Source organism: Carassius auratus, chromosome 25 (assembly GCF_003368295.1).
Source record: "Carassius auratus strain Wakin chromosome 25, ASM336829v1, whole genome shotgun sequence".
Classification (NCBI taxonomy): domain Eukaryota; kingdom Metazoa; phylum Chordata; class Actinopteri; order Cypriniformes; family Cyprinidae; genus Carassius; species Carassius auratus.
In genome coordinates this window covers 13,722,568-13,745,135 of record NC_039267.1, presented here as the reverse complement: position 1 = coordinate 13,745,135, position 22,568 = coordinate 13,722,568, and the positions used below count along the sequence as shown (strand labels likewise).

The 22,568-nt window shown below is 35.4% G+C and overlaps 1 protein-coding gene across 3 annotated transcripts in view; it reads left to right on the top strand.

Annotated features, from left to right (window-relative positions):
* Positions 1 to 4,804: 4,804 nt before the first annotated feature.
* Positions 4,805 to 22,568, top strand: part of LOC113043421 (BCL2/adenovirus E1B 19 kDa protein-interacting protein 2-like) — an 18,834-nt gene continuing 1,070 nt past the window's right edge. Inside the window, exons 1-11 of one of the 3 annotated variants that reach the window (XM_026202782.1) lie at positions 4,805 to 5,661; positions 13,620 to 13,715; positions 15,687 to 15,760; positions 15,874 to 16,059; positions 18,404 to 18,586; positions 19,074 to 19,176; positions 19,991 to 20,122; positions 20,438 to 20,524; positions 20,627 to 20,725; positions 21,003 to 21,038; positions 21,886 to 21,937. In XM_026202782.1, coding sequence (XP_026058567.1) covers positions 5,303 to 5,661; positions 13,620 to 13,715; positions 15,687 to 15,760; positions 15,874 to 16,059; positions 18,404 to 18,586; positions 19,074 to 19,176; positions 19,991 to 20,122; positions 20,438 to 20,524; positions 20,627 to 20,725; positions 21,003 to 21,038; positions 21,886 to 21,898 — 1,368 coding nt within the window. In that variant the 5' untranslated portion in view covers positions 4,805 to 5,302 and the 3' untranslated portion in view covers positions 21,899 to 21,937. Of the gene's footprint in view, positions 5,662 to 13,619; positions 13,716 to 15,686; positions 15,761 to 15,873; positions 16,060 to 18,403; positions 18,587 to 19,073; positions 19,177 to 19,990; positions 20,123 to 20,437; positions 20,525 to 20,626; positions 20,726 to 21,002; positions 21,039 to 21,885; positions 21,938 to 22,568 lie in introns of those variants that run through there. The other 2 variants (XM_026202780.1, XM_026202781.1) reach the window with 2 other exon arrangements.

The following is a 22,568-nucleotide window of genomic DNA, read 5'->3' as shown; positions in this document are numbered from 1 at the left end:
GTGGGTAATGTTAATATTATTCCAAATATAATTTCAGATCACAAAATGATAACAATGGACTTTGTCATGTTGAAAGAAAGTAAAAGGAGTTTGTATTGGTATTTTAATAATAAGCTTTTACAAGATAATGTTTTTTGTGAGAATTTTAAATTGTTTTGGGAAATATGGCGAAAGCAAAAAGGAAATTATGGTGATATTAAACAATGGTGGGACATTGGAAAAGTGCAAATTAGAGTTTTCTGTCAGCAATATTCATCTTATTCAAAAAGGACATTAAAGATCAGAATACAAGACTTGGAGAATGAGATTTCTGACATAGAAGAAAAAATGATGGCGAGGAATGGACTTCAATTGGAAACTGCCCTTTCTGAGAAAAAGCTTCAGTTGAATAATTTATTGTATGATAAAGTGAAAGCTGCCCTTGTTAGGGCACGTTTTATCCAAAAGAAGGACATTGATGGACCTACAAAATACTTCTTCAATTTAGAACGAAAGAATAATCAAGGAAAATTGATGGTTGGTTTAAAAAAAGATGATGGTGTTGTTACTTATGATTCTTATGAAATGAGAAGAATTGCTGTTGATTTCTACTCTGATTTATATGCCGATAATGTCACAGATTCTAATTGTAGAGATGAATTATTTTCATGCCTTAAAAAGTTGACGCCTGAACAACAGGAGGTTATTGATTTACCAGTTACTTTTCAAGAAGTGACAAAAGCTGTACATGATTTATCATCTGAGAAAGCTCCAGGTCTTGATGGGTTTCCATCTGAATTTTATAAACATTTCTGGAATGTGATTGGAAAAGATTATTTTGAAATGCTTTTAAGTTCAATACAGACTGGGTCTTTACCTAAGAGTTGTAACAGGGCAGTGTTGTCTTTGTTACCGAAGAAAGGTGATTTGTATTGTTTGAAGAATTGGAGACCTGTTGCATTAATGTGTATAGATTATAAAATCTTTTCGAAATGTATTGCCAATAGATTAAATAATTATATGAGTGTATTAATCATGAAAGAACAATCATATTGTGTAAAGGGGCGATGTATTAAAGATAACCTTTTTTTAATGAGAGATGTAATAGATTATGCAATGTACAAGGATTATGATTTGGGTTTAATATCTCTTGATCAAGAGAAGGCGTTCGACAGAGTTGAACATGCTTATTTGTTTGATTTACTTAAGGCTTATGGTTTTGGAAATGGTTTTATCTCATGGGTTAATTTATTGTATAATGAAGCTGAATGTATGGTCAAAATTGATGGTGGATTGAGTGTTCCTATTAAAGTAAAAAGAGGAATAAGGCAAGGGTGCCCTCTTTCAGGGCAACTCTATAGCCTTGTAATTGAACCACTATTGTGTAAGTTGAGAGAACAGTTGACAGGTTTACACATTGAGGGGTCAAATATTTTAAATAATGTGAAATTATCCGCTTATGCTGATGACATAACTGTAATAATTAGAAACAGTGAAGATATTAAAATAGTTTTAGAAAATCTTAAATGTTATGGAAGAGCATCATCGGCAAAAATAAATTGGACAAAAAGTGAAGCCTTATGGTGTGGTTCAGAAAGATCTAATGTCCCACAGCTGCCAAATAATGTCACTTGGGGAAAAGATGGTTTTAAGTTTTTAGGAGTGTTTTTAGGTTCTAAGGTTTATAAGGAAAAGAACTGGGAAGGATTACTGGAAAAAGTGCGTCTCCGGTTATCCAATTGGAAATGGTTAATTCCTAAGCTCTCCTACAGGGGAAGGGTCCTGATAGTCAATAATCTTGTGGCCTCAACATTGTGGCATAAAATGGCTGTATTGGACCCCCCTGCTGCTGTCATAAAGGACATTCAGAAATGTCTTGTTGACTTCTTTTGGACCGGTCAGCACTGGCTGAGACCTGCTGTACTCTACCTACCTCTGAATGAAGGGGGGCAAGGATTAATTGATATTGGCTGTAGGATTGCTGCTTTTAGACTACAAGCTGCCCAGAGACTTCTGTATGGGAAAGACGTTAGCTGGGCTCATGTGGCTTGTGGTCTTTTGAGGAGAGGAGGACAACTGGGTTTAGACCGACAATTGTTTTTAATAAATTTAAATGATACTGTATTAGTTGAAATAACTCCTTTTTATAAGTCCGTTCTAAAATCATGGAATGCTTTGAAAGTTGTACGAGAAGAAGGAATTGTAAGAGGATCATGGATTAAAGAAGAACCTCTTCTTTATAATCCTGCTTTACCTATAAACATCTTGGACTCTCATTCAATGCAAGCTGCTATGGTGAAGGCCCAGTTCATAAAAGTTTCTCATCTGTGGACTAAGAGTGAATGGATGTGTTCAAAGGATATGGCAGCAAAGCTTGGCATTAAATCACTTCGTGTTGCTGAAAGATTAAGGACTGAATTCTTATCTGTAATACCATCAACATTTACAGAGTTATTGAAAGACGAGGAAACAAAACCACAATATATTAATGAGATGGTTGAATTTCCAAATTTAGGGGTAAGTGCAGCTGTGGAGACAAGGGCAGGAGATGAAGGAAAGCTGTTGAGTTTTAAAACTCCAGAGCTTAATTTGTTTGCTGATATAGGAAAGAGAGCGATGTATTATACTTGTGTAAAAGTAATGCATTATGAGTCTTTAAAAGATGTTTTAGACTCTAAATGGCAAGGGATAGATGGGTTAGATGGATCACCTAAAGGTAGTTGGAGGACTCTATATAAACGTCCTATTGATAAGAGAACCGGTGATCTCCAGTGGCGTATAATACACGGGATAATAGCTACTAATAGACACAGGGCACATATTGATCCAACTGTAAGGGATGAATGTCCTTTTTGTTTTGAACATGAAGATATATATCATTTATTTTTGCAGTGTGAAAGATTGAAGCCAATGTTTTTATTGTTGGAAGATTGGAGTAAGAATTTGAATTTTGAATTTACTTTAAACGGGTTTATTTATGGCCCGAAGTATAAATATCAAAATAGAAAAACTGATGTCTTAATTAATTTTTTATATGGTCAAGCAAAGTTAGCTATATGGCTAACAAGGAAAGAAAGGATGAATGGGGGTGTTTCTACTGATGTTAACATGACTTTAAAAGGACTGTTATCTGCCCGGCTTACTGTTGAGTTCACATACTATAAAATGGTTGGAGATCTTGATGCTTTTAAACAAACTTGGGCTTTGAATGCTGTTTTATGTGATTTAGAAGATGGAAATTTACACATGAATGTATGAGTTTTTTTGTATATTGATGTAAATTTATGTATTTTGTAAATACTGTTTTATTGATAATGTTATAATTGTTAAAATAAAGAAAAACTAAAAGTCAAAAAGTCTCTCTCTCTCTCTCTCTCTCTCTCTCTCTCTCTCTCTCTCTCTCTCTCTCTCTCTCTCTCTCTCTCTCTATCTATATACCTGCTTTAGACATCTTAGATTTGCATTCTGCATCATAACATCAGTAACTTACCATAAGCACTAAGCAGGTGTACTGTAGCAATCAGTCGTAATAATCAAGTAAATATAGTCTTTTAAATATTGATTTGTGGAGAAAAAATACTTCCATGCACAACCATATTTTTGAATATAAAAAAACATAAAAAAAAAAATAAAAAAAAATCGTTGTGACTTCCATATTGACACTGAATTACTAATCTTCAGTTATTGGGGAGGTCCTTCTGTTCTGAGATTAATTACAGCAAGAGAGTTAATATAGTGTTCTGTCGCCACCTAGTGTAGTGAATAGATCAAAACTTGACAGCCATCCATCAGGTTAGAATATTTACTGTTGGTTGCATATATTGATGTTTCCTTAAATATGGACACTGTTAAAAAATAATAATAATAATTTGTCTGCTAACAATATGCAACAGTCGATATAACATGCATCACAGAAGAATTAAGTAACTGCCATTTTTCATAACAAAAAATACTTTCTTCTTTGTCATTTCTATTAAAAATTAAATTATGTATCGAGAATATTGTTCTCCTTAGAGTTTCGTTAAGGGAAGTCTTACTAAGGCTGATTTCATGACTAGCATTCTGTAATATACTTAGTACACTTAACTAATACACATACTACCTAAATTTGGCAAAATTGAATAAATATTCTGTCTAAATATTTATATTGAATTTATTTATTATGGGCATGGAATATTATATTGGCATGGAAGGCGTGGAAAAATGTTTAATGTGACCTCCATACAGTCTTTTAGATATAGTTTTTTTGTTTGTCAATATTTTAGATTTTTCTCTTTTAATTTAAAAGTTGTATTAATTTTGTGTATTATTTGTATTCGTTTTTTAAATGTCTGTATCGTTTTCTTCATTTTTATTTCAGTTGTAGTTTGAGTTAGTTTAGTAGGTACATCAAGATAAATTAAATGTAAATGACAAATGTTGCCCTGTCAGCTATTAGAAATACATAAGCTTACGTTTTTATATATTCTTTTATTTTCAGACACATTTACTTTATCTCAAGTAATGAGCTCTTTATTTGTTTGTATTATTAAAATATATTAACCCCGCCATAATAATAAAAAAACGTTTTAAAAGTATTTTAATACATTTCTTCACAAATTGAATCTCACATCCCTCAATTATCTAATAAACACCCATTAAAACTTTCCACTTTAAAAAAAATCTAAAGTAAGAAATACGTTCTTGTTAATGTACTTTTACCATTAAGCTGGCACTAATATGTACTTCGATCTTAACATCCATTTCTGAGCTCTTTCGTGACTTTTAATAATCAACCCGGGAGACTTTTATTTTGAATACGATCAACATTGTGCCCGGATGTTGTGTGTGCTATTGAGTCAGACTTCACTTTAATTTACCCGACGCTTCCAAAAGAAGAATGACGGCCGGTTTAAGCAACAGATGAGATGGGTCTACGGAGTTTGTCAGCTATTAATACCGTCCTCTAAACTGCTATTGACCGGTTTAAACGCTTTGCTATGATCGACACGCATTTCTCAACGTTATATGTGTTTAACTGACAGCAACCTTGCTGTTAGAAGGAAAAGGGGGAGAGGAAAGCGTCTGACTGCGCACTGCTGGCCCTCTAAACACACTCTCATCGGGGACTTCACTCAAAAGGGCAAGATTGTTTTACAACATACCTGATATAGCCACACCAATGCTTGCATTTTAAACACACAGTCTGTTATAAGTATTAACATTAATCAGATAGATCAAAGACTATGTGAAGTCGATGTTGATTGAATACCACGGTTTGTTTTTCGTGCAAACGCTTGTTTTCTTGCATTTCTGCTGATCGATTGTCATCGATCACACGTCGATGATGGCCACAGATGCAGTAGCGACTGGAGAAGTCTCAAACCAGAGAGACTCGAGCGATCTGAACGCCAACAGAAGTAACCCAGAGTCAGACACACCCAGCCGGACATCTGAGACGCCAGAAAACAGAAACATAACTAGCCCGTTATCGTTATCATCCCCATCGGTTCACTCCGAGGAAGATCCACCTCAGGATTCCAGAGCAAGGGATGATCCGCTGGAGAACGGAGACCTTCCGGTCCGAACAGGAGACACGCCGCAGGAAGAGACTCCAGACAATAGACAGAAACAAGGCGTGAAGACTTCAACCCCTGTGAGAGAGCCGCACACACTCTCCTCTCCTGAAGAACACAACAGAAGGTAACGGGGACACTGTCTGTGTCTCGAAAACAAACTATGCTTTAGGACTGTCACTTTAACATTCCTTGAACATGCTACACTTTGGTCTCCTATGACTGCTTTTGGTCTGATGGACTAAATCTTACTACACGAAATTAGCAGCAAGAAAAGTTTTAACTAAATCAAACGTTTGTCTCTCCTTAAAGGAATAGTTCAGGCATAAATTAACATTTACTTACACTCAGGCCATCCAAGATGTAGATGAGTTTGTTTGTTCATCTGAACATATTTGGAGAAGTTTAGCATCACTTGCTCTCTGGTGCAGTGAATGGGTGTTTTAATCGAATAGTTCACTCAAAAATCGAAATTTGCTAAGAAATTACTTGCCTTAAGGTCATCCAAGATGTAGATGAGTTTGTTTCTTCATCAGAACAGATTTGGAGTGACGTAACATTACATCTCTTGCTCACCAGTGGATCCTTTGCAGTGAATGGGTGCCGTCAGAATGAGAGTCCAAACAGCTGATAGAAACATCACAATAATCCACACCACTCCAGTCCATCATTTAAAAAGTGAAAATCTGCATGTCTTCCCCCTTTCGACTGTATCAACAGTTAAAATCATACTACAATCAGGCTTGGGAGGGTTACTTTAAAAATGTATTCCGTTACAGTTACCAATTACTTCATAAAAAAAGGATTCAGTAACGTAAACCAAGTAACACAATAATGGGGCGGTCACACTGCACTTTTCTCTCCATTGACTTCCATTCATACTAGGGATGTCAAATTTCGATTATTTCCATGATCGATCGTCGTTTAAATTAACGATCAATTAATCGATTAATCGTTAACCATAATACTGCAAAATGCGTCTATTGCAGGCAAGCAGTCAGCGGTATGACAGGATGTGCAAAAGCCACACACACACACAAAACGCTTTCTCACTTGAATTAAAGAGGTTTTAGTCTGAATAAAATGCTAGTAGCAGGATTATAAAATGAATAGATGCGATTATGATCATTTGATAAAATGAAGAGAGCGCGCCATACTTTTGAGGTCATTTTACTTTGTTGACAGTTTCCAATCCCGCACGGAGAACGCTGAACGCTGAACGCGCCTCTTTAAATGGTTTTGTGGTGCTCGTTGTTGTATTTTAAAGCACAATTGCAATGTTTTCAACTGACATTATTGTATAAAATTATCCGAAATGTGGAGCGCGTGTGACTGCGCTGCACATTAAGTGAACTACATCGGCGCTGCTGCACCAAAACACAGTTGCTCACATTAATTTGATCCTGCTGGATTCTGTCCTAGAAAATGTCAGATTTTTAAAAATCCGGCATACAGCGCATTAGATCGTGACAGTGCATGCGTGCAGATGAGGATGAGCGAGCGCGGCTTTGGCTAGATTTATTTGGAGGTTATTGCTCATGTCTCATTCGGCACAAATCGAAATGTTTCCATATTCGCAATGTATTTGAATGTTAAACTATTATTTATAATGTAAACTAGGCTTGTACTTAACACGCATTCGCATATAGACGGAAAAGATGATCCTCTTCATATGAGCAAAAACGTCCTTGGCATAACAGCAGAGTGGACCGGTATACTACGGTCTATTTAAACTGAATGCTCCAGGAATGTGTCGGTCACAGCGCCTATTAATCGCTGTTTTGAATCCAGCAATTATTTATTTAGAAATGATAAGATCTGATTATGACAAGTGTGGTATAAAAGCTTTGTTTATTAGAGGAATAATAGGTTAACTGGAAAATGTTAGATCGCGACCATGCTTTTGGACCCCATAGTCTTCATTTACGCGGCTTTGTTCTGGTTTGCCGGTTGGTCACGAATTTCCACAAATTCAGTATATTTAGGCATTGTTTCTTTTCCTAAATCTTCATAGTCTAACCCTCTAATTTCCCAGGTTTATTTTATTATCTTTCGCTTTTAATAACTGTTTTCGCATCTCTTACTGTGGTAAACATGGGAAGGGAAATTAAAGATTTCATGAATTAAGAATTCGTTCGATTTATTAATTTGTTCCCTTATTTCACTTAAATCATGGGTTATTTAGGGAACAAAATTAATGAAACATGGACAATTGCCACATTAATAATTCGTAGGAATGAATTAACAAGTTGTAGGAATGAATAGACTACCTGTCACTGTGTCCCGCAGCCCTGCAAAGCGCACGATATAAAACAGTTATCTGATGAAAGGATTAGTAACTACATTTCTATTGCATTTAATATTGAATAACTTGTTATTGAATAATATGTTGTTTCTATTTTAATGTACTTTAAAGTTTAAATCACATCAAAAGCTTAATTTGTACACTGTGAATGAATGATGATGCTTTTATATATCGTCACCGTCACTCACAGCCGCTCGCACGTGTTGAGTGCGCATGAGCCGCACGCAGCCCAACATTGAATCAGTTAACCGACCATCGATAGCCTTAATCGATTGCATCTCTTATCGACAATTAATCGATCATTGATTAATCATTGACATCCCTAATTCATACGGAAACGCAAGCTTATGCAAAATATTTCGCTGCGTTCCAAAGTTCAAGTTTAGTGAACTCTGACCTGCGAATTCGCATCACGTGAAGATGTGGGACCAAGGGGCAAGGAACTCGACCGGAAGTTGAAGTCGGGTGGGGGCTGCCATCTTTTAGCAGAACTTCACTTGCGTTAGCATTCCCATTGACTCCCATTCATTTTGGCGTCACTTTGACAGCGAATAACTTTACATCTGAGGTGTTTAAAGACTCTGTTTGTCCATTATTTATTTCTAAAGATACACAACAATGTATAAAGGGCTCCATTACCTTCTATGTTACATTATGGCCCCGTATAAACAGTTTTTGTAAAAAATAGGCTAACGATTGCGTCATAACCACTCGGCTCTCTGTCGCATTACCGTACAGACTGGTGGAGAAGCTCGCAGGCAATTAACTTAATATGGCGTACTGGCGTTACATTTTAAAATACTATACAAAATAATTAATCCGAATACTTACTCCTGCTCACTCACGACAAAGAACTCCCCGCTCAAGCTCGCCGTCTCTGCAAGATTAACGATGGCAATTTGCACGCACAGCTACTAGAAGATTTACATCTGGCAGACAGGTTGCTGACGTCGTCAAGCTTCATTTGAGTCTGCGCGTCAGAAACGGAAGTGCTAAAAAACGCTAAAACTGGGCTTCATTTGTCTCAATTGAGTTCCAATGGGGTCGCTGTGTCCATTTCTTTTACTGTCTATGTGTGGGACCAGTAGAAGATCGATACGTCACTGCGTGACCTCTCTATACAGAAATTCAAAAATGAAGGAAGCGCTATATAACTTTAGCTGTAGATCACCGTCCTATTTATATAATACATATTTAAAAGATTATAAAAAAAAAGAAGCTGCATGGTTTGCTTAGGGTGTGTATATATATATATATATATATATATATATATATATATATATATATATATATATAATATATATTTGCAGCGGCGTCCGAAATAATTTTTTTTTCAATGAAAATATAAGAACAATTTTTAGACAATGGAAAATGTTTCTTCAAAAGGAAAATAGAGAATAACATTTATTTATTTTTTATCTTTGCAAATATAAAACTAATTTTTAAAAGTGCAAATGCTCCTTTAGGTTGGATGTCGAATCCTTCGATGAAGAAAGTGTTTTCTTTGCTGGAAGGCACAGTTTGCACTGTACAACGTTGTTTGCAGTTTCTTATTTTTAAACAAAATAGCAGCGGAATTTCCATGAAATTAACGCGTTTTTGCAGCAGTGATTCAATCTGCGTCTGAGGAGATTGTAGACAGCTGTTATTTGCGCATGCACCAACGGGTGGCACACGTGACTCGCGTGAGTCATTAATCAAGCTGTGCTTAATATAGTGTTATTATGCCAAAATACTGATTTATTTAGTTTTAAATTAAACCATTGTAATCCTGAAAGTATTCCCCCTTTTCTCAAAATGTAACTATAATCTGATTACTACGTTTTTTTGGCCTAACTGATTACAGTTACTGGATTTTTGTATCCTGATTACGTAACGCCGTTACATGTATTCCGTTACTCCCCAACCCTGACTACAATATAGTTATTTTGACCTAATCAATTGACATTAATTTCATTATAATTTTTATGACTGAAAATGCGGTATCTAGTAGTGTCTCACGTTTTACTCCACCCTGTTATTACATCTTTTTCTCTCTTATAAAAAAGTAACAGTTATTTAAAATTTTGATTCACTGGAAGTAAAATAATTTTAAGCTTTCTACCACATGAAGGGGGGGCCAAATAAATTCACTAAATTTTTTTTGACTGCATCAAACTGAGCCGTTCCTAACCCTAACTATAACTAAAGTTATTATAAGAAAATATTTATTATTCAATACTCTGAAGAGTTAAATCTAAAACAATTTCCATTAACTGAAATAAAGCTGAAATAAACTAAAATATGAATAATAAAAAAAAATGGAATGTAGAAACTTAAGTACTAAATTTACAAAAACAAAAAATAAGGCAAAATAGAAAATTTGAAACAAACTAATCAAAGTGACGAAAGCAATTAACACAACAAACTTAAAAATAATAAAAAAGCTACTTTGAAATCTTGAAAAAAATGCTATGATAGTATGAAAAAGATACTAAAAGAACACATTATGATGATTTAGTCTGTTTGATTTTAATATTAATCTAATGTTTACTGCTGGAAAATTGCAAAGTCGCCAAAATCAAGTGTTTTTTTTTAGGCACATACCAAATGGTGCTAACAGTGTATTATTATATAATGCGGTTATTGTCACTTAAAGTAGGTGTGGTGGTGACATACAAAACATACGCCTGTAGGTAATGCATTCATAACAGTGTCTAGGTGTGTACAGTCTATTGTCATGTGCTTAGTCTCATGTGTGTACATAGTTACTGTAAAAACAAAAATATCTATATAATAATTCTCTGTGTGCAGCTTTATTAGGTACATTAATCTGAGTCCAAGTCTATGATTCTGCTTCATAATGACAGGTTTAGGAGTTTGAATCCTTTACTTAAAATCTCATTCAGAATCTCAGAAATATGTCACCCAAGAATGAAAATTGTTGTTTATGTTCAGTGAAAGTCAGTGGAGTTTAAAGTTCTTTTAGACCTCATTGACTTTCATTGTATGGCCAAAAACAGTTGAAACATCCTTCAAAAGATCTTCTTTTGTGTTCATTTATTTATGCAATACTTTAGCAAAGAAAGATGCGGTGTTGTGTCCCATGACACGACAGTGTGAACTGTTGAAGATCTCTTCTGGGAGGGTGGGATAAAGAGCGGGAGACGTTCCTCCTGGAGGAGTATGAGTGATACCACATGGATGGCATTGCAATTAGCTCCCGTCCTCAGTTAACCAGTGTCTCACATCTGAGCGCCAGCCTCTTTTTGAAATGACTTAACAGCTGGTGGATGAATGACTCTTTTGCTGAGCCTTATTCATTAAAATCAGAAGACAAAACAGCCTGTACACACACAAAACACACGCAAATAACCGGTTGATGGGAATACAAGATATTTTTAGATTATGAAAGCCAAATTTACTTAGAAAAACTTGGTTGAATGTGACGTAGGATGTTTGACTTTGTTTACAGTAATGTGCATGCATACTTGTGTTGTCACGGTACCAAAATTTCAGTATTCGGTACCGATACCAGTGAAAGTCCACGGTTCTCGGTACCAATTTCGGAACCAAAGCAAAACACAAAAATATACTAATTAAAAATGTTTAATTAAAATTAAAAAACTTTTTTTATCACTAAAAATAAAACCAATGCCATTCTTTATACTTATTTACAATTGTGAACCGGTTCGATACGATACACTGATGTCACGGTTCCGTTCGGTACGGTTCGGTACGTTTTAGATACAGCAAAATGTAAAAACATCTCAACTTTTCAGAATGCCGCAAGCGCAACGTGGGTCATGTGACAAGAACTAACCAATCAGCTTCATCCTTTCCCGTAACAACGTTGAAAGCTCAGCCAAGATGAAGGAACAGCTGATCATAGTTGTATATGGATTGCAATTTTGAAATAAATTCAGAAGCAGAGCTACTGCAAGTGATTTTTAGAGCTGCAAATCCATTTATCCTTTGCTGAAATTTCCGCATCTTCATGGAGAGAGCACGTCATTGTTGCTTAGCAAAGGCAGACGCCTCAGGGGCGCTTCTGCCCGAGCGCTTTGGAAAGGAGGAGAATGATGCGCCTAGCGGTTTCCACGCGTTTTTAGGCGCGATATGTGTGCACGTTGGATTCCCTGTAAGCTATAATGGTGATGACAGAATGAAGGGTAAATAGTAAGGTCTCATATCCGCGGCTATAATGTAAATGTAACGTAAGCCTACCAATCGCCGCGGTGATGTCTTTTGCCCTGTTTGAGCCAGTTGGAAATGTCTGCCTAAATGCTGCAGGTATAGTTTGTTGCGTGTATGTTTCTCCTTTTTTTAGTCTTTTCCCAGATACTGACACACTGGTGATGTCGGTGTAAATGAGTTTACATGTTTCAAGTATTCCCGCTGGTTTTTTTTTGTTTGTTTTTTTTTTCCGCTGGCAGATGCAACCGTTGTTTTTTTTATCCACCCTTCTCTTGCCATCACCATTATAGCTTACAGGGAATCCAAAGTGCACCCAAACACCAGAGCTGTTGGTTATTGGAGGATCTTCTATTTCTGGTCTGTTAAACGCATTGGCTATTTTGCAACGAGCCTTCAGCGCGTACTGAGTGAGTGAGCGAGCGCCTGCTGAGTAGCCTAACATAAACATATAAGATGGTGTTTTTTTCTTCTTCGGGAGTGTCAGGGGCGTTGCCTGTTACGTCGTTTGGGTTATTGGGCTACCTTGTTGAACCAAATCATTATATTTAACTTTTTTTTTTCTTTTTTTTTTTTAGATATAATTAATTAGTTCAACGAACCGTTCGGTACATAATGCGTACCGCGTACCGAACCGAAAGCCCTTTATATATATATATATATATATATATATATGCATTTACCAAAGTATGCAGTTGAGTGCACTGCATAGAATACTGTTAGCCTGCAATACACTCAGCATTATATAGGAGGCATTCCCGAACTTCCCACAACTTAGTCTTGTTTATGTTTATGTAAAAATACGGCATGCAGTTGCATCAAACAATGTTATAACTTATAAACATCATTCGATGTGAAATGAGCTACTCCCATTTGCTTCCCAGTCTGTTTCCAGTCTGAACATGAAGCTCATGAGAATGAATTCGGTTTTCTGTAATTTGTGCTCTTGAGTTACATTCAGAATTACAGATTTTCAAACATTGGATCAAGTGTTTATTAATACTTTATTTGAGAAGCGTCGCACCCTGTGAGTGACCTCACTGTGAAATGACTTTAGTTCTAAGAAGAGCGGCATCCTAATCTGCTGCATTTCTAAGAAATTAGAGCGGGTTTCTTCTCTACGGTGATAATTTTGACCTTTGAGAACACTCCAAGAATTTCAGGCCTTTCCAGTCACCACCCAAATCTTTCCCCAAAGAAGGTGAAACTCTTTTGCCTACTTCCATTCATAATCGAACTTATTTCCTATGTGACATGATTCAATGTGTATGAAGTCCTCAGGAGTTTACATGCCTTTGTATTGGAGATTAACTCACCAAAGAGGCCCACATTTTTGTTGGATTTTTGTTCTTATGTCATAAGCTGTGATATTCTGTGTCTTGAGGTGCAGTGGTGGCATTTGGCAGTTTGAAGCTATTTCTCAGTTACTAAAGCTGTTTGTAGCTCTGTGATGAGTCAGCCGGTGTCAGATTTGGACTTCTGGAATCTTTCTTTCAACTCAGACGTATTGGGTTTTTAGTGAGTGAATAACATGCTATGAACTAGGGCTGTTTACGCCAGAATGGCTCCCAAATGGTTCATTCTTTTCTTTTTTTTTTATCCTTCAGTTTTGAGCACCAGGAGTCAGTTGCTACCACGGAGGCACGGCTGAGAATGGAAGGGGTGGAGCTAAAGGAGGAGTGGCAAGATGAGGACTTCCCCAGGTAGGCTGTTAAGACGTGTATATGAAAGTGGTGGGTGGTATGACCAAAATGGGGTTTTTTTTCATGATAAATTGCAAGATGCCTTACCATTTAAATGGATGGGGTCATTAAAGGGCACCTATTAGACCCTTTTTACAAGATGTAATATAATGTAATGATGAGAGCCAGTGTTCAACTGCTGAGGGAGAAAACTATATGAATGCAGGACTGTCAGTCAAAGACTGTGGGCGAGGCCTAAACAACGTGATGTCATATTGCTTAGAGAATCAAAAGGGCAGACCTAGTGGGGGTGATTTGGTTTAATGGGGTTTCAAATAAGGAGTGGGTGGATTTTTATCATTGTAGGGTGGTTGTGTTCAACCTGCCAACACACATTTATGTCCAACTCTGTGTAAAAGTAGATTTTGCATTATAGGAGGCCTTTAAGATTTGAAGAAAATAGTTTTATTCAGCCAGGACACATTGAACTTACCAAAAAGTCAAATCAGAGACGTTTACATTCGCACAAATTGCGATTTCAAATAAATGTTGTTCTATTGAACTTTTTTTTTTTTTTTTTCAAAAGAATCCTGAAAAGTACTTTCCATGTTTTCCACAAAAATATTATTTATTGATGTTTTCAACATCTATATAATAGTAAAATCAACATATTAGAATGATTTCTGAAGGATCATGTGACACTGAAGACTGGTGAAATGATGCTGAAAATTCAGCTTTGTATGACAGGAATACTGGTAAATTGCATTTTGAAATATGTGTTTTTTTAAGCTGTAATACTTTTTGTAAAATTTTTATTGTATTTTTATTGTTTTTAATGTATTTTTGATCAAATAAATGCAGAGCTGAGTTTTCATCCCCCTAAAAAATTGTATATTGCATAAATGGACAATAACCATTTATAATATTATTATTTTGATTGAAAATATCATATTAATAAATTATAATTATTAATTGATAATTATTGCAGATTACACAATTGACAAATTAAAGATATTCCATTTGATTTTTTTTTTTCTTATTTTAATTTGGAAATTAAAAAATATCTGCACTCTAAATAAATATAATAATAATAATAATAATAATAATAATAAATTTGTTACATTTATGTAGCACTTTTTGTGGGTACTCAAAGTACCCTGTTAAAATCTTGGTTAAATAGCCTTTTTAATGTTAAAATTCATAGCAGGGGAGGAGAAAACCAAAATGAGTGCAAGAAAAGCTTCTCGCCCAACTTAATAATGAAAACAAAGATATAATCAAAGGAAAAATTGAGTTGGGAATTGGATAACCTCCAAAACCCAAAAAAGCTGCTTGAGAAAACATATATGTGCAGTGTTTCAAAAATTTTCGAGGAAGATTGCCGGCAAGAGCCATATTAGCCCTGCTGAAAATAAATAAGTAAATAAAACAATAGAAACCATAACATAATTCTTTATGGTTTTACTGGTTATAATGGAAATTTGACTGGTTTTAATGGTAAATGTAATGTTGCCTGTGGGTCCCTACTGGTAATTGGTTACGTTCTATAGGTGGCTTGTTAAAACCACTGAATCCTAATTCATTTTTTAATTGTTTTAATGGTTTGTTAGTTGTGGTAAGTTGTGGTTTGTTTGTAATGTTTATAATGGTATTAGTAGAGGAAACCATTAGAATTTCTGTGATAGTGTTTTCAGCAGGGAGGATAGTTTGTGATTTGGTCTTAGTGACTTTGGAGTTTTCTTCCTTACTCCTAAAATTTCACAGATTTAGGAGCTAGTTTTAGCACTAAAATGCTTTGTGAATTAACTTTTGAAAAAAAAAAAAAATTAAGTTTGACACGCCCATAATTTTTTGCGATTTTCTCCTAAATCGCCAAGTTATGAGCTACTTTTAGCCTTGAGATGTTGTGTGAATATGGGTCCTGGTTTAAATGATAGCAGATTGTAAAGTATATTACGATAAGTTTCAAATGCGTTTTATTTGGGTTGCCAGGCCACTCCCAGAAGAGGAAGATATGCATCTTGATGACGAGCTTTTCACCAGGTCTTCTGGTGAAGGAGCACCCGGTAAGCCTTAATCATAGATATTCTCAAATATATGGAATATGTAGAGACATCTATACATGTATCACTAGCTCAGGAAACGTTATGAGCAATTAATATTTGTTTTGCAATGGCAGCTTCACAGTCTTATGGACTAAACAGTGCAAAGAAAACCAAAAAGAAGCTTTTGGCTCCGGACATCAGCCTAAACCTAGACCACAGTGAGGGTTCAGTCCTTTCAGATGAGCTGGATGAGAGTACAGAACTGGACCTGGACGACATAGACACCCCTTCAGACAACAGCAACGAGTTTGAGTGGGAAGGTATGACTGTGGTTGAACCTTTACATGTTGATAGTTTAACTTTATGTAATCCTAACAGCAACTAATCGGCTTAATTAGTCATTGTGCAGCCATTCGAACTCATGTCTTTCTAATCCTGAAGAAATGTTCCTTACTCACTAACATTAGAGATCTTTTCAGGGACCGGCTTTGTGTAATAACTTAGTTAAACAGTATTGTGTGTTCTTGTTTTGTTTTTCTGTCCCGCTGCTCTCTTCTCTCTTTCCTGGAAGGATTGTTTCTTCTCATTGGTTTGCGTCAGGCCGCTGGCCTGCGGTTAGTGGTAAGGTTACCCGACTGGATGTTTTTCTCCCTGATCAAGTTCTACAGCATTGATTTCATTTCCTTTTTGTTATATCACCCTTTGGTTTGGTTTGATACAGCACAACAAATCAGATGTTACCCATTGTTTTTGTGTGGAGAATGTTAATGGTTGGATTTTTGATTTGTGCATGTTTTTTCCTTGAATCTCATCAGATCTGATCCTATAAATCAGCCTCATTTTGGTGTCCTGATCAATTTTTTTTACATTTTTTTAATTTTATTTTATTTTTCAATGCTTGAAATGAATCGCTTTGAATTTAAAGGCAAAAGCAGCCTTCCATTGTGAAAATTAGTTATCATTTTAGCATTTGTTTAAAAAGCATACCTTTTATTTATTTATTTTTGACCTACTTCAGTATATCTATTTTTTATTACATCTTTATCTGTAATTTCATCATTGCTTGTTCTGCTGAAAGCATTTATCGAAAATGAAAATATACTTTCATTTTTCTTTTGAATCGTGTTTGTCTTATGTAATTTAATTTAATGATAACTGCATTTCTTACATTTTAAAATGTTTTAACTTTGTAGTTAAAATTATAATCAAGAACTTAACATGCTCTAGTATGTTAGCAGACACATTAAAATACTTTAAGATGAATGATTATATGACTCCTGAAAGTCCCTTATGAGTTTTATTATAGTAAAAGAGTAGTAACCCTTCTTTTTTTTGGCATTATGATTACCATTTGTACAACCGCAGATACTATGATCAGACTACGGTTAAGTGTAACAAAGCCAAGGTTAATTTGTAGTCAACATAGTTAAACTATATTAACCATGTTTTTGGGTTTTATTTGTAGTTAAACCATAGTTATTTTTCTTAAGGGAGTTTACTTTTTATTTCATAAATATTGTTATCTGAAAGTACACTTTTTTTTTTTTTTTTTTTTAAACGGATTTAAAGTTTTAAAGTGCACTACAAATGCACATTCAGTATAATTAACTGCACTTTTCAAAAGGGTTTTTACATCATGTATCTATAATGAGCTGTTAAAATCATGTATATATTGAAAACTAGTGAAAACTATGTAAGTAGGGTTGTATTAGCATTAGCTCTGTTCCAAAACCTAGCTAGCTGCCTTGCTGTCTGCTGTGTTAATTACTGTCTACATAGGCAGGGACCTTCTTAGACATTATACCAATCAAATTTGTCTAATCTGAAGAGTTCAAAGAAGTTACCCCCACTGGATTTCTATAATCTTACATTAGCATGTTGCTAAGCTAGCAGCTACATACTTTAAAATAAATTATGAAAATACACTGCACATACAAAAAATACTTGCAGTTTCAGTCATACTTCAATAAACATCTATATGACCTTAAATCTTAAATTTTGGTTTTATAATGCCGTTGTTCCTAACCCTGGTCCTGGAGACACCCCAACATTTTACACTTTTCATGTCTCCTTAATCAAACACACCTAATTAAGGTCGTCAGTCCAATTGGTACAGACTCCAGGACCTGAAATTGGTATTTCCTAGAAAGGAGACATGCAAAATGTGCAGTGTTGAGGTGCCTCCAGGACCAGTGTTGGGAACAATGCTCTAATGTAGTATGTGATTGTCTCATTGAAAAAAAAAAAATATATATATATATATATATTAATTATAATAAAAATGGATCAGCCTGGAATTTTTTTCCTCCTCTTTAATTTTTTTTTTTGTAGCTTTTTTTTTGTTTGTTTAATACTCATTTGTTTGGCTGCTTGTTTTGGCATACAGAAACCAGTACACAGAGTTTTAATCTGTACCTTGTTTTGTGCTCCTAGGAGTTTTATAGTTGGGTTTGCTGAATCGAAAGACCACAGGACAAGTGTATTTATTTATTCATTTAGTTTTATTTATTGATTTATTTTTTGGAGCTGTGAATCAGCAAAGCATCATTCCTGATCAAATAAATGCACAAACAGTCACTGAACTGAACACTTTAAGAAAACAGTGCACATGCATTCAAAAATAACCATTATTTAATCAAATAAACCCTTTATTTCTCTTGTCAGATGACCTCCCGAAACCCAAAAACACGGACCTGCTGCGTAAAGGAGTGGAGTCAGTGCAAGAGTTCACCAACACGGAGGAACGGGAGGAGGGCCGTCGCTGGAGAGTCTTCCGCATCGGAGAACAGGAGCACCGGGTGGACATGAAGGCCATTGAGCCCTACAAGAGGGTTATCAGCCACGGAGGTCCGTGACCGCACCTTTCCACACCAATGTGTCCTGTCTGTTATCTACACAAGGATGTTTTCTGTTCTGTTCAGGAAGTGAACTTGTCAGTGGGTGAAACTGAAAACATTCAGAGCAGTTTGATGGTGTTTAGCTGCATTCTGATTCTCAAAATTGTGCTTCTTATCTTTTAGAGCATTACTGTGGCATTTATTGTAATTTATAACACCACAGACCTTTTCCAGTTCATCTCTTAGTCAGAGGAGCCTGATCCCATCTTTATTTCCTCTTTTTCCACTTCCTCCCCCTCCCTTTTGCCCTCTAACAGCTGTCGCTTTCATTCAGTATGCTTCTTTTGCATGTTGTTACAAAATGAACAGTTGCACAGACATAGAGCTGTTGATTCAGATGAATTGGATCAGTCAACTTGCGTAATTGCTGTAAAAAAACAGCTAAAGTTCACACGTTTGCCAGTAGCCACTTTCAAACATGGTTCCCCTTTTCTCAGGTTACTATGGTGATGGATTGAATGCCATAATCGTTTTTGCCGTTTGCTTTATGCCTGAGAGCAATCAACCGAATTACAGATACATCATGGACAATCTTTTCAAGTAAGTGCTAGGTGGCTGTTTTCACATGGTTTATTCTGGTCAATATCCCTTTAAAACAATAAGAGACGTCCTGTAAAGCGATCTTATTGGAAAAATTTGGTGTAGAAACTATTTTATCTCAGAAATTGCTAGTTAATCCCTATTTAATTACTATACATTGCCCTATTTAATTACAAAGAAACATCAAGTAACGCATTATTAGTATTAGTATTTTCTTGTAAAATGCACTCCAATAATCAGCTTTTAAAGTTTTTACATTACAATCCATTGCCGAATAGTCTCTGCAAAGTATTGCATAGACAGCACTGATGAAATTAAGGCACTTATTTTGTTGCTATTAAATGCTTCCAACACAATTGGAATTCAATTTGGACTTAAGAAAACCGGTGTACATTTTTAATCTGGTCAACAAAATGACAACAAAAAGTCACCCACATCTTGGAAATATCCTTGGGGTAAGCAGATAAACATAACATTTTCATTTTTGGGTGAACTATCCCTTTAACTAGCATGTCTAGCAGTCACATTTACCATTGTTTGGTGAATTTGTTTTTTTTATCTTGGGGAAATCCAGTCATTTCAACAAGAATGTGGAATTGTGTGTGTGATGTGAAAGATTTCTTCCTTATGCAAATTCAATGCCAACAGAAAGCTGCTTGGTTTGAAAGCTAACTGCACTATTGCCAACAGCCGAGGGAATTTTTTGCCCCAAATTTCTCTACTGTGGCCACACCTTAAGTTTGTTAAGACAAGTCCTCACCTGATGCCTCGAATCTTATGTGGTTTCCCAACTAACATTTTGTGTGTCATTCAGGTATGTCATAGGAACTCTGGAGCTTCTTGTAGCTGAGAACTATATGATTGTATACCTGAATGGAGCCACTTCACGCAGAAGGATGCCCAGTGTGGGCTGGCTCAGAAAATGCTATCAGCAAATAGATCGAAGGTGAGAATCTCATTCAGTATTAACTATCACCCATAATTTTTGAGTGAACTGTCCCTTTAAATTGCTCATTCTGTTTTTATCTTCAACTTCATTTTGTTCCAACCCCAAATAACCCAGAAAAGCAATTTCAAACAAACAGATGTTAAACGATCTATAATGTATGGGAACAAAATAAAGTAATGATAATAAATGTAAATCAAAATGCATTATATTAATCTATTTTGTGTATAGTTTTCTAAATAGTATTAATATAAACATTTATTTTCAGTATGAATAAGTCTACATTTATGTTTGCACCACAATGTTCTGATACAGGTTAAGGAAGAATTTGAAGTCTTTGATAATAGTGCACCCATCCTGGTTTATTCGCACCCTCCTGGCCCTCACAAAACCTTTTATAAGGTCAGTCCTTCTCTAGTTACCTTCAGATATATTTTAATATGAACTGAAGTCCTGCAATGACTTTATAAATGCATTATTCACTGTAACTTTTTCCAATTACAGCTCAAAATTTAGCCAGAAAATCAAGTATGTGTTCAGCCTGACAGACCTGGCTGAGCTCGTCCCAATGGAGTACGTTTCCATTCCAGACTGCATTAAACAGTAAGTATCCCTTTATTATGCCTTACTGCTTCCTTCTTTTTTTTTTTAAGCACGAAATGATCAGTTTCTACTGTCCGTTCATTACTCTGTTTAGACAAGCTATGTTAAATGATTACCTTCTGAATCCGTACTTAAGTTTCCATACTGTTCTCCTCTCTGCAGGATTTTAGCTTTGTAATTATTTTACCGAACGTCTGATATGCTCCCAAGTACTAGCTGCTGTTGGCTGTTCAGAAACTCTCTATGCCCTAACCCTTCTTCCTGCCTTTCCTCTAAGGTTTGACGAAGAAAAAAATAGGAAAAAACATAAAAGGTATCTGTATTTTCATTCCAGAGATCCCTGTCGTATCTCTGTTGACCTTGCCTGAATTGCACGAAACTAACAATTAATCGTTTGGCTTTATTAAGTGCACACCTACACTTTGTCACTGGACCAGAAATTGCTTTTTTTAGCTTTAATTGTCATCAAGATGCTTAATTTTTTGTGTGCCATCTAACTATAATCATTTGTTATAAATGCAGCTGTTTTGCACTTTAACTCAATTGAGCACAATTTGTCACTTATTTCTAAAGCAAACATGCTCTGACTTGCTCTAAAATTCCTGCATTGGCCTTTATTATTAAATCTACTGAGGCGAGACGTTTTTGTCCTGTCGCTATTGCCGTTCCAGTTTTCTTGCTGTTCACCATAAAAAATAGAAAGCATCCAAAGCAGTTAAAATGCATGCAAGTTTATTAATTATTTTTAATAAAAACTTTTAAAAAATAAATACATTTCTTTAATTTTATTTGATAAAATGTACAGTGGGGTTTAAAGGATTAGACAAGATTTTTTTTAAAGGAAAAAACTGATTCTGCACTTTTTCTTTCCTATTTACTAAACACATTATTTAAACTATGCAGATAATGTAACTTGTAATTAGTCATCCTGAATACATTTTATATAAAATATATATATATATATATATATATATATATATATATATATATATATATATATATATTATTTTTTATCTTGTTAAAACAGTTATTTATCTCTAATTCAATAAATCTCTTGCTTTTACCTCTTATCTGAATCATCCAGTAGCTGTAATTAAATTTCATTCAGGTTTTTGGCCAAATGCACTAACTTGCTTGTGTTTTAAATGAACGTCTCACAGATTTAGATTCTGACGTCGTGTCCTCTGTTCTGCCGCTGTTAGTATGGTATGTAATTAACCACGCTAGTAAAACATACTTTATGGTGAAGGATGTGAACAGAAAATTCACGGGTGGTTCACATTTTTTTTTTTTTTCAAATGCATGCCTGACCAATGCACATACTTACTGCTCACTGCATGTCCAACCCTACATGTGACAAAATGCATTGTGTAAACCTCACAGCGGTGATCACACGGGACAAGACGGAGCATTACAGTTTTCCACACATCAAACACTCCATAGCAACTTCCTTGTGCACAAGCTTCAGTTAAATTTTCTTCAGGAAATTTATGCAGTGCCAGTTTGTACAATAAACAATGCAGAATCAACTGACTTAAGTTCTACATTCATTGATTTAAATGATCTTTTTGCTTGTGTTTGTATAACGATGTTTTTAACCTCAATCAAAAAGTTGCCTTAACTAAACCTTTGAGTGTAATGTCATGAGATCTTTTGTGACATTGTCTGTGTATTGATTTGTGTATAAACGGCTGTTGTTCCCTTTCAGTCGGTCACATCGGCTGACCGACGAATTGGGACGTGACATCTCTGAGGGTTACAATATGTAACCAAGACGTTTTTTACATCAAACTGAACTGTTGGTATGGATTTGGTTCTGATTCCTATTGTTATAATTTGTTCT